This window comes from Macrobrachium rosenbergii, chromosome 1 (assembly GCF_040412425.1).
Source record: "Macrobrachium rosenbergii isolate ZJJX-2024 chromosome 1, ASM4041242v1, whole genome shotgun sequence".
NCBI classification, from domain to species: Eukaryota; Metazoa; Arthropoda; class Malacostraca; order Decapoda; family Palaemonidae; genus Macrobrachium; species Macrobrachium rosenbergii.
In genome coordinates, this window is record NC_089741.1 from 6,244,626 (window position 1) to 6,257,706 (window position 13,081).

The following is a 13,081-nucleotide window of genomic DNA, read 5'->3' on the forward strand; positions in this document are numbered from 1 at the left end:
GATTTCCCTTCGCTTAAGGCCACTGTCGCTTGTCGTGTCGGTATTCTAATTAGCCTACTGGAATGCAACTCGAACAAAGATAGTTTGTTAAGCCGAATGATAATGAACAAAGCTAATAATGATGATATTAGCTGAGCGACTCTCGTCTTTTCCAAAATACTTGGTAGTTTTAGACTGATTATTTCAAAATGACCATAGTTTGTAGATGGGGTTAAAGACCTTGGATTGATGTGTATTATAGTTCGATATAACATATACAAGTCAAAGATTAGGAGGCAATTTGCGGCAGATGCTGCTACCTCCAACAGGCTCTTGTGTATAGCTTTTTGGGAATCATCAACAACCTAATTAAATCTCGGAAAGAAATAGCTTCTTGAGTTGTCACTGCTTATTTCCCAGAAGTACGCTTGAGAATATTGTATTGTACGATCTTTCCCTGGAGATTCCAGTGAGTCTCGTAGGAGAAATTCGCAATATTCCATAGGTCGCTCAGCAAAAGTTAGTAGTGCCAGACTCAACAAGAGATCCCTGAGCTGGCTGTTTTGCTTAAGCTTGGAAATACGGCCAAGACAGTAGTGGAATTCCTGCTTAGCGGGCCAGTGCTGTCAGTGCACCGTGAATCACGCAGTGCAGCTGCGAGCTTTTTCTCTTGTTACACCTTTCAACCTGTTTACAGTCAGTTTCCATTTCAGCGCTGAATGACCTCGGAAGTCCCAGTGCTTGACCTTTGGCCTAAGATCTGTATTCTATTCTAGTAGCGTAATTCATTATTGCCATTATTAATTTGTCTCTCTGTTCCAATTCCTTATTTTTGTGGGCAAAAAACCCACGCTTGCATTACTGGGTGGAAAATCCGTTGTGCTTTCAAAGCTTCACGAATCTCAGTTAGGCGGATCCAACAGCCTTGCGATAGACTCCCTTGACAAAGGTCTTGGTTGCAAAATCAATATTCGTCAGGATCAGCATAACGCAGTTGCACAGCGCCCCTGCTGCGCTTTGCATATATCTTATCAGTGACTTTGCTCAGCGGTCAGAGTGACCTAAGTTAGCTAAGTAAGACCTGGTATTCTGTATTTTCATTTCTGTAACCACATAGGATATATATATATATATATATATATATATATATATATATATATATATATATATATATATATATATATATATATATATATTATATATATATATATTATATATATATATTAAATATATATATATATATTATATATATATAATATATATATATATATATATATATAATATATATATATATATAATATATATATATATAATATATATATATATATATATATATATATATAATATATATATATATATAATATATATATATAATATATATATATATATATATATATATATATATATATATATATATAATATATATATATAATATATATATATATATATATATATATATATATATATATATATATATATATATATATATATATATATATATATATATATATATATATATATATATATATATATATATATATATATATATATATATATATATATATATATATATATATATATATATATATATATATATATATATATATATATATATATATATATATATATATATATATATATATATATATATATATATATATATATATATATATATAATATATATATATATATATATATATATATATATATATATATATATATATATATATATATATATATATATATATATATATATATATATATATATATATATATATAATATATATATATATATATATATATATATATATATATATATATATATATATTATATATATATATATATTATATATATATATATATTATATATATATATATATATATATATATTATATTATGTATATATATATATATATATATATATATATATATATATATATATATATATATATATATATATATATATATATATATATATATATATATATATATATTCTATTTCATTGCTGCGCTCTAATATAAACTGGAAATAAAAATGATATTAACAGGTAAAAATAATACATACATATATGAGTGCATGCATGTAACCTTTCAGGGTATGTGTAGTGCATTCTAATTTCATGTTTTCGTTTTCATTGTTTAAGGCCTTTAGGAAATAAAAGAGCCTCCCCCCCCAGTACAGCCCCTAAAAGTGTGAAACGTAAAATTTGTAGAATATTATAGTGAACATGTATATTTTTTCTTCAGTAACCCATTACCCTTATAGGGTTAGTTGCAGAGAGAGAGAGAGAGAGGAATGTTAGTCTTTGTTTCGTTTCTCCATTAGTTACTGACTGTGATGAATCGCCTTGAAGAAAACATGAAGTGGCCCGTATGCGTACACAGAAAGCTCATCAGCTGCACATGGCCTCAGCCCCTTAAACCCCCCGATGCTTTTACTGAGTCTAAGGATATCCCATTCTGATACCTTCCATGGCAGTACATCCTAAGCACTGCCCATATTATACTGGTGTGTCCAGTTCCTTGTTTACTACATCCTGTTTCTCCCCTATTTTCTATAAACTCTTTGTAATGCTCTTTCACAACAAACCTGTGGTACATAGCCTACATTGAGCTTTTGAAGCGAGGCAGTCAGCTGAGGATGCCCCTCTCCCTGACGCTTGTCGTCCTGAACCTATTCTTACAAAATTTGCATTTCATTTGTCGTCCTGAACCTATTCTTACAAAATTTGCATTTCATTTGTCGTCCTGAACCTATTCTTACAAAATTTGCATTTCATTTGTCGTCCTGAACCTATTCTTACAAAATTTGCATTTCATTCTAAGGATGTTAAGAAAATTCTGGATAATCTTGATAGCTGTGGTGGAGAAGATCCTGATGGTGTCTTCCCTTTGCTTTTTAAGAAAGTTTCTAGTGTGTTGTCTCCCAAGATTACTAGATTCTATAGATTTTTATGTCGACGTAGTGTCTTTGTGGATAAGCGCATATTACCCTGTTCCAGAGGCATATCTGCAGACTGCAGTAACTACAGGCCAATTTCTGTTTTCTGTGCTCTCCAGGTTCACAGAAAAACTTATTTTTAAGCCACTATATAAGTATGTGGAATCTAAAGGATTGTTAGCTGTTAGTCAATATGCATATTGGAAGCAGTGATGCTCTTTTAGATTAAACCTGCGATTTGCAAGAGAGCCTTGATAAGGATTTTGAGTGTACAGTAATTCAAATAGACTTTTAGCGCTGCTTTCGACTTAGTAAATTACTTGGTAAATTTCAAGGCACTTATTTATAAACTTCAGAATCTTGGAGTGGTTGGATATATTGTAGATTCACTTTATGATTTCCTTACTGGTAGGCAGCAGTGAGTTGCTGTTGATTAGATCGTTAATGTTCTTGGTCCACTCTTATTTTTAGTGGGAAAACAAGATAGAAAAACAATATTGCTTAGTATGCTGATGATGCAACACTTGTGGTTGTAGTAAAGTCTCCACATGTGAGAAATGAAGCTGCCCTTAGTCCCAATCGAGGCATGGAGGGGATTAGTGAATGGTGCAGTCGGTGGGGTATGAGGCTGAACTCCAGTAAAACGAAAATGCTATTGATTAGCAGATCTCGCACAGATTTTCCACCCCATTCTCCCCTTCAGGTGGATGCGACTTTGCTGAATGAGTCTGAAGCTTTAAGTATTCTGGGCGTAACCTTTTGACTCACATCTTACTTTTGAGAAACATCTGATGAAAGTGTCAGCAAATGGCGCATGAAAGTAAGGTATTGTATAAGGCCTCGTATATTTGTAACAGTGATGAAATCAATGCAACCTGTTTTAGGTCGTTTGACCTTCTTTTACTAGAATACTGTTCTCCAGTGTGGATGTCTGCTTCTGTCAGAGATGATTTATCTCTTGTAGATAGAGTGGTTTGTGGTGGTTAGTTTCTGTTTCCTAATATTAGTAGTTGTAGCTAGGATCATCAACGGATGGTCTCTTGTTTGTCAGTTTTTTATAGGATGGTCTCTTGTTTGTCAGTTTTTTATAAGGTGTATTTTAACAGAGATCTTTCACATTCTCAAGTGATCCCTGATCCCCTTTTCCTGCCGACAGCAAGCAGATTGGCTGGACAGCAGCACCAATATTCAGTGAATATAACTCGCTGTAGAACTTCTCAGTTCCAGAGATCATTTATTCCTCACACACCGTTGGACTATGGAAGTCTCCCTGAGGATGTCGTGCAATTGAAACTTCTAAAGATTAAGCGAAGATGCAGTGCATTACTACCCTAATACAATTCTCCTGGGATTTTAATAACTTACTTTCATTTTTATCTGTGTTTATTAATTTGTTAATATATTTTTTTCTTTTTTAATAAGTGATCTCTTCTGTATGTAGTTCTCATTACCTTCTGTTAATTCTCTCTAATGAGCACCATATTCTTTGGAAGCTTAAATTTCAAGTCGATGGCCCCTGTAGGCTTGTTCCAAATGAATAGGGTTCAGTTTCTGAGTAATAATAGTAGTGTATTTTGGACCCTGATTGCTCATCCCATATCATTCCTGTTGTTATGCTTTATTTTCTCAATCAGAATTCCACTGTTCACCTTCTCATTCATACTTAATTCCTACACTCACTAGTTCCTCGTTGGGAGAGTCGGTAGAGTTCTCGGCCAGCACTCTGCTAGGCCCGAGTTCGAGTCTCTAGCTGGCCAGTGCAGAATTAGTGGAATTTATTTCTGGTGATAGACATTCATTTCTCTATATAATGTGGTTCGGATTCCACAGTAAGCTGTAGGTCCCTTTGCTAGGCAACCAATTGGTTCTTAGCCATGTAAAATAAGTCTAATCCTTCGGGCCAGCCCTCTCTAGGAGAGCTGCTGTTAATCAGCTCAGTGGTCTGGTCAAACTGAGGTATACTTAACTTTTTTAACCTACACTCACTTCTATGAACTTTCCCCATATGCTATGGACAAATATTCTTCTTTACTTGGGATTTCCCTCATTTAGACACCTTACACTCCCTGGTCAGTTATTCAGTCTGACGGTTACCACAATACCATACACTCTTGCTTGCAAGTCCAGCCCTGGCATCTGTCTACTCGTGAAGGTCCTGAATTGCTCTTCTTGCATCCTTAGCAGTCATTTCGAAAGAATTCTCGAACTGCTGCTAATGAACCATCTTCTGTTGTCTCGTATCGCGCACAGTTGTCCCTCCTTCATTTTCATACTCCAAAATATTCACTCCGACATGGCACGGGACTTCCTTCTTCATCTTCAGGGAGCATCACTATTTGTATTTTATTTTTAAATATCCAATCATGACACAAGATTAGAGAAGGTTGTGAACGTGAATACATGAAGATCCCTGAGGTAAACAAGAATAAAATGGGGAAAATGTTAAAAATAATGCTGAATATCAGCAAGTTCCTCGGGCAAAAAGTAGTTTTACTAATGGGAAGTAAACATCTCTCTTTACATTTACTTCCCATTAGGAAAACTGCTTTTTGCCCGAGGAACTTGCTGATATTCAGCATTATTTTTAACATTTTCCCCATTTTCTTCTCACATTCCTCAGTTTACCTCAGGGATCCTCATGTATTCACGTTCACAACCTTCTCTTGTGTCATGCTAACTCTCCACTCATCATCTCTCTTTTCTCCTCATCGTCCAGACACTTTATGCTTTCGTTCTTTTTTCAAAATGTCTGACCCCAAACTCTTCTTGATGACTGATAATTTTGCATACTTCTTTTGAACTTCTCTCCGGGGCTGTCCATAACCTTGCCAATTTTCTGTAATCTCTCCGCAACGCAAGTTATCGTTATTTCTTGATAATCACATTCACTTGTCCGTCACTAAATTGATATGAACTTCGTGACTTTTCCTCTCCACTTGTGATTTAACCTTCAGTCACTTCTTTTCGCGATATTCTACCAGTTTCCTTTTGCCTCTCCGAACACAAACCAACAAGGGCAACCGTCGAGGGAAGCCGTACACGTTCGTTTATAACCCCCCCCCCCCACGGGCATGCGGCTACCAACTGCTCCCCAGTTCATTGTTATTAGTTGGAATGTTGACGTCTGCTAAAAGAGATAGATATCTGTTGTCGCCGCAGATTGAACTGGCCTTTGGCAGCATGGGCCCATGCTTCTAGAGAGAGAGAGAGAGAGAGAGAGAGAGAGAGAGAGAGAGAGAGAGAGGTTTGGTGTATGATTTACGTGCATTCATGTGCATTTTAGATGTATGGCAAGTACAGAGGTCCACACCAGGCATCTTATACCCTTTTGACACCATATGCCACTTACGGGCCACCGTCAGACAAGGGCCGTTCTGGTGAGGGCCGGCTTAATTTAAAAACAAGTAAAAAATGCAGATCGAGTTTTCTGTACAGCGTATAATCAAGGCCACCGAAAATATATCAGTCTTTCGGTGGCCTCGGCATAATGCTGTATGAGCCGCGGCCCATGAAACTTTAACCACGGTCCGGTGGTGGCCTGTCCTATACCGTTTCCAGAAGCACGATTATGGCTAACTTTAACCTTAAATAAAAATCAAACCTACCGAGTCTAGAGGGCTGCAATTTGGAATGTTTGATGATTGGAGGGTGGTTGATCACTTACGGTACCAAATTTCTGCCCTCTAGCCTCAATAGTTTTTAAGATCTGAGCGTGGACAGAAAAAGAGCGGACAGAAAAAGTGTGGACAGAAAAAGTGCGGACAGACAGACAAAGCCATCTCAATAGTTTTCTTTTACAGAAAACTAATAAGTAACCAAGCAGGTTTTCAAGTGTTAGTCCTATTTTAGGGGACATCTAAACCTTCGGTGAAGAGTGAGCCCTCCTAGGGTTATTCTTGTGATTCGCCTTGACAACAAAAGTTCCACCTCTCGTGCTTGTGAAAAAAATTTTATCCTCCAGGGATATATTTGTTTACCCAATCTTCATGGCTTGGTTTGTTTTGTAATGATTGCGCTTTTCATGTTAATGTTTCGTAAAAGTGTTGTATCTGTAATTCCTCCACAACTTGGAGAAGGTAGTGGAATAACCCGCAGTCGCTCAGTACTGCGCATTTATTTGAGAGAGAGAGAGAGAGAGAGAGAGAGAGAGAGAGAGAGAGAGAGAGAGAGAATGTCTTATTATTAGTTTCAACCCAGTGGGATGTGGATTACCTCGTCGAGGTCCTCTTGCCACTGCCGTATGACGGTATACAATGTACTGGCGTACTTATCACTTAGAGATGTTATTTTTCTCTGGTACAGCTTACACATCAGAGCAGAACAGTATGCGGCCAGGCAAGTTACTGTAGTGTTTATATGCACTGTACGTGGGGAGTACCCACAACTTTCTAAGGGTCGAGGAAGGGTCTTGGATGATAGGGAATAGGACGTTTAAATCAGTAGATGTATGATGTGGTCGCTGATTGGGGATGGGGGATAGAGCCCTTAGGAGGAGAGGGGGAGGGCTGCGGCTGCCCGCCATCCAAGAGTTGCTAGATAGGCGCTCAGCTGATCTACCAAACACGACTCTAGGGACGTAAAATCTCTGCTTTTTGTGAGCCACTACGGTCTTTAGAGTTGTTGGCATTAAGGGCGAGAGTCCGTTCATCTTGTTAGCACTATTTGTAGTTTGGATTATCGCTTAAGTGTTGCCCAGCGCCAGGCCTGCCCCTCCCCATAGCCTCCCGCTTCTTCCTCCACCCCTAAACCTTCCCCCTCTCTCTCTCTCTCGCTGGTAGTCTCCGTCATCCTCCTATCCCGCCCAATCCCCTTGACTCCCTCAACACCCTTCCCCCTCACCACACGCTCTATCCAGACTGACCACCATCCTTTTACAGCTGACTGTTGGAGGAGGTGGATTAGGACTTCTTGCTGTCTTCCTCTGACTTACAAGTATTACTGCGGTTTCATCTCAAGTGTGTTGAGTGGTTTGCTGTTCTTTGCACCGTATACATGCTCTTGAATGACAATGGCGGAACCTGTAATGGAGCATACCGGAGATTACTTCAATATATACAGTAAGTTCTCTCTCTCTCTCTCTCTCTCTCTCTCTCTCTCTCTCTCTCTCTCTCTCTCTCTCTGTGTGTGTGTGTGTGTGTGTGTATATTCTGCACTGTGTTTCTTGCGACGACGTCAACGACCGCGATCTTGCCTGTTTTACTCAGTCACATGAATTTCGTGCAAATACTCCCAGTTAGCCGAGAAATTCTTGTCCGGCGAGAGAGAGAGAGAGAGAGAGAGAGAGAGAGAGGCGGGGGGGGGTTTATATTTTATCTAGGAAAGGATTATGCTTCAACCCTGTGTTGGCCTTGCCAATTTTAAACTTAAATGGCTAGCCATAAGCTTCATTGGTTGCCATACCATAAATTGAATCATAAATATTCTTACGTGACTTAGCAGTTGTAGTTAACAGAAGTACAGTTAATTAGGCAAATATATGCACCTTCACAATGAGAATATTGGCTAAATACAAAATTCCCAAGCACTAAAATTCTTACCTTCAAAACTTTTTTATTTCGTTAGTTTTAGGGAGCTGTATATCTACGTCTTTTCTTTCTTCCATTTCCAAATCCCGAGTTCAATCTCATAAGAAGAGAATGGAACAGTCATGCTCAAATCTGAGACGACATGGTTCTTTTTGTATTGTCCAAAATCTCAGACTCAACGTAACGTTGCCAAGTATTGTTAAACTTTTTTTTTTCATTTCCTATGTCATGCATGTCGACAAGTTTGCGAATTCACAGCCAACACTATGTTCCCCATGTTTATATAAATATGTCCCTTTTATGCATTGTTATAATTCGTAATCTGTGTGATTTGAATTGATTTTTTGTTTTACACTGCTTAGCTCAAATCACGGTGTGATAAGGTTAGCGATACCGTCAATGACAGCGCTTAACATGCTCCTCAGATTGGTCAACCTAACAACTACCTCTGCAGCATTATAACAGTAGGCATAATAAGCTCAACAGTCATAACAGCATTTTCAGAATAGGAATATGAATTGCAACAAGTTTTCTTTGAATGTTGAAGTTTTAGGCTGTGTTCAAGCTGCTTGTATGTTGCAAAATGATTTATAGGCCTAAAAAAAATAATCCAATCCTCCTGGGATGTAATCTCTGTTACTAAAGAATTTATTTGTAGAGATTACATGTTCTTTGAGGAATAAAAGATGTTGATGATTTTAATTATATGGAAAAGAGGGCTATTAATCGAAATATAGATGAGCACCTGTTCAAAGGTTCGGTTCCCAGTGGAACAGTAAATCTCCATGAATAGGATTAAACTTCTCTTGAGGCTTGTGACACCCTTACGATTTTTTATACTCTTATTGGAAGCCTTTTTGGCATAGGAATAGCCAAATGGCCGAGATTATAATTTCCGCAGCCCCTTACCATGTACAGCTGGTACACTTGGCAAGAAAAGTGAGGATACAGTTTTTTTAAATCTTCGGACATATATTACTAAATAATGAGACATCTGGCAACTTTAGAAAGGGGAGGAGCTTCAGTCTTATTGTGTTTGTTTTTTGCTTGACCTCCTATAACTTTCAGTCATATTCTACGGTTCTGAAATCATTGATACTTAAATGCAGTAGTAAGCTTTACAGTATTCGTTCAAGTTGTAATTTGCAGCGACAGTTCTGAGCAAAAGAAACATTTTTCCACATAACCTACGAAGTAACCTTGCGCATATGAATTTATGACACCACAATGAACGGAATGCTTGCATAATCGGAAACGCGATCTTCCATAATGAAATCAAGAGTTAAATTTGAGCTATGTCCAACGAAAAACTTGGGGAACAATAAAGGAACGAATGCAATGTTATGGTGATGAGAGAGAGAGAGAGAGAGAGAGAGAGAGAGAGAGAGAGAGAGAGAGAGAGAGAGAGAGAGTTGTTGTGTGTGCCTAGGCCTATATGTAGAGCTACTCATTTCATTATTTTTTTCTTTTAGAGACTGAGCGATACTATATTTGTATAGTATGTTTTAGCAATGGAGAGAGAGAGAGAGAGAGAGAGAGAGAGAGAGAGAGAGAGAGAGAGAGAGAGAGAGAGAGAGAGTTGCTGTTGTGTAAGCCTAGGCCTACATGTAGAGCTACTCATTTCATTATTTTTTTTTTCTTTTAGAGACTGGGCGATACTATATTTGTACAGTATGTTTTAGCATTGAGAGAGAGAGAGAGAGAGAGAGAGAGAGAGAGAGAGAGAGAGAGAGAGAGAGAGAGAGAGAGAGACTATGGCAACGTTAAGAAACATCCAGTTACTTGTGTTTTCCCGCCGAAGTTATCGCGGTACTCCGCACATCATAGAGAACGCTCTTGCGGATTTAAATAGATTGGGTCAACCTGCCCTAGCTGTCACAACATATACTGCCATTAATTCCAGCTGACTTTTAACACCGTGAAATACAAATATGAATCTGTAAAAATTAAAGAAATTATCATTACCTCGTATGATGATGCAATAATAAGCCTGTTCATAACGGAAAACCAGTAAATATTGCCGTTCTGAAAAACAGCACTACACCGAGATATCCACACACTATCTTTTAGATCTCTATGAACGAAGTCCTCTGAGAAATTCTGATTACTTCGGACATGCATGGTGTTTTTAAGTATCTGAAAGTTTTTGTTTTGCAGATTTAACATATATGATATAATTTGCATTGTATTTTCATGTTCTAGAGTAAATTTACCGAGATTATGTGTTTTCTGTAAGAAAAAAATTAAAATTCGATGAACGAAATCTAAAGAAAACTGTATCTTCACTTTTCTTGCCGGGTGTACATGAAATGTTCAATCTTGAAGTTGATATTAAGAAAAATAAGAACAAAACTGTATGTGACAGAGTAGAATGAGTGTTAATATCAAGGCCTATGGAACACTTGTTTTTTAACTGGCTTAAAATATTATCTTCTTGAAAGTCTTTCTGCTCGCTGTTGGTGTACAATTTATTCATTCATAAGGTAACTTGAAGTGCAAGGATGTGCAGATAACTTCATATGGTTTCTGGCCAGAAATTGTTAATATAGAGATGTGAATGCAAAGTGTAATGTATTTATAGTAAGTAAAGAAATCTAACACGCCTAGGCCCAGGAACAAAATCTTGGCTTTAGCAAAAGAATAATTCCATAGGCGAATATTAATTTCTAGTAAGCCATAATTTTTGAATTGGTGAAGAAATATAACTTAATAATTTTATTTTTTATGAAAATCCAAATATTCTCCTAACAAATATAAAATAAATGGTTTGAAGATAATTTCATTGTCGCTACTCATTGTAGACCTATGTTACACCAGGTGGTTCGTGTTACTTCGCCTCTCTAATGGTTGCGTCACACACGCTCCGCTCACCCGTTGATATCGGTGGATGCACTCTACTTTGCTGTTCATTTACCTACATTTTTTCAGCGTTGAGGCGTAAAAACAATCAAATAGGATTATTTCAAATTTTATGGTTGCTTTGGAAGCAGTGTTAATGTTATGACAATTTTTTTTAATTCAGCATTTGAACTGAGGTTTGATGATGATTTTTTTGTCAAATGCATTGGCGATGAGTGAACGAAAGTTTTGAAAATGCTTCGTAACTGTTTTTCCGAATTTGGCTACACGTGATATTTTCTTACAGTTTTGAAAAATATGACTGATTTCACTCTTATGTAACATATTATGGCCATATTGTATGCAATAATCGTGTTTTTGCATTGAAATAATAGATAAATGTGGAGCATGTTAGTTGCCAGTTCGTGAATTTTGAACGGAATCCTATGAAATCATGTATATTTTAGGAGCATAGCTGGGAAAAGGAATGGCGTTCCCTGACTAACCTCATTCGATTCGTGTGAGAAGCTCGATCTAGCTACAGAAACACTCACACACACACATATATATATATATATATTATATATATATATATATATATATATATATATATATATATATATTATAAATATATATATATATATATATATATATATATATATATATATATATATATATATATATATATATATATATATATATATATATATATATATATATATAAAAGACATGTGTGTGTGAAACGAAAACTGAAGGTGTGTATTATGGTTAAATAGAAAATTACTATTTTGTTGTAATGATTTAATTTTTGTTGTTGTTGCTTGAATGGGTATGGCATTTCTCAGTTGTATACACATGGAGAATTAAAACTGAAATCAGATTACTGTTAAGGCATTAACGTGATGGAACTTCCTAGCCTACAGCTCGCTCCTTCTTGGGCTGTCTTGTGAGGGAGGGATGACAGAAAGTCAGTTTGTTCTCTTCACGTGTTTGGGAATAAGACAGAAAATTGTGTTATGAGTCACGAGCTTAATCATCTAAGGTCATATACCCATGGTCACTGAGGCATATCTACGATTGTGGGCATGTTTGCGGTGAACTCTTTGTTATCGTGGTACTTAATGGGATGAACTATTGAAGGGAGGTTCTGGCTAAATGTGGAGGTGTAGGCTTATTTTAGTATTGTTTATTAAGCCTAAGTGAAATCTTCAGACTTAATGTCCACGTGGGCTAATGACCATCTGGCTTATATCAAGGTAGCCTAATGCAGAAAGAAATCTTTTCTAGCCTTTTCGTATCTTTGTGATTTTTTTTATTCCTTTTTATGTATGAATGGTTACATAACATGCTGAATCCATGGTGTTATAAAAGTAGATCACAAACTTGAATGTTTCCTTTTTTTAATTATCTCAATTTGTCTTAGAGTGTCCGTAGGATTGTCTGTGGTCGTGTTCGTTATCAGACAGTCTGTCGTGTGACGTTGAGTGATTGGGCTTCTTTCGGCATCATGAAATGCCCCTGGAGAGGTGGGGGAGTGGTTAGTACCGTCAATGCACCTCAAGCGGTGCACAGTAGGCTTTACTTAAGGTTTTTTGCAGAGTCCCTTCGGCCCCTAGCTGCAACCCCTGTCATTCCTTTTACTCTACCTCCGTTTATATTCGCTTTCTTCCGTCTTACTTTCCACCCTCTCCTAGGAGGTGTTTCATTGCGCAACTGCGAGTTTTTCCTTTTGTTACATCTTTAAAACCTGTGGACTCATCAGCGCTGAATGACCTCATAGGTGCCTGCGCTTGGCCTT

General features: G+C 36.8%; 1 protein-coding gene across 5 annotated transcripts in view; it reads left to right on the top strand.

Annotated features, from left to right (window-relative positions):
- The window catches only part of NFAT (NFAT nuclear factor), a 240,675-nt gene that overhangs the window by 34,052 nt on the left and 193,542 nt on the right, over positions 1-13,081 (top strand). The window contains exon 2 of one of the 5 annotated variants that reach the window (XM_067123543.1): positions 7,798-7,977. The exons of the other annotated variants lie outside the window; for them this stretch is intronic. Within the exon in view, the coding sequence (XP_066979644.1) occupies positions 7,923-7,977 (55 nt within the window). The 5' untranslated portion in view covers positions 7,798-7,922. The remainder of the gene's footprint in view (positions 1-7,797; positions 7,978-13,081) is intronic. 5 annotated transcript variants of the gene reach the window in all.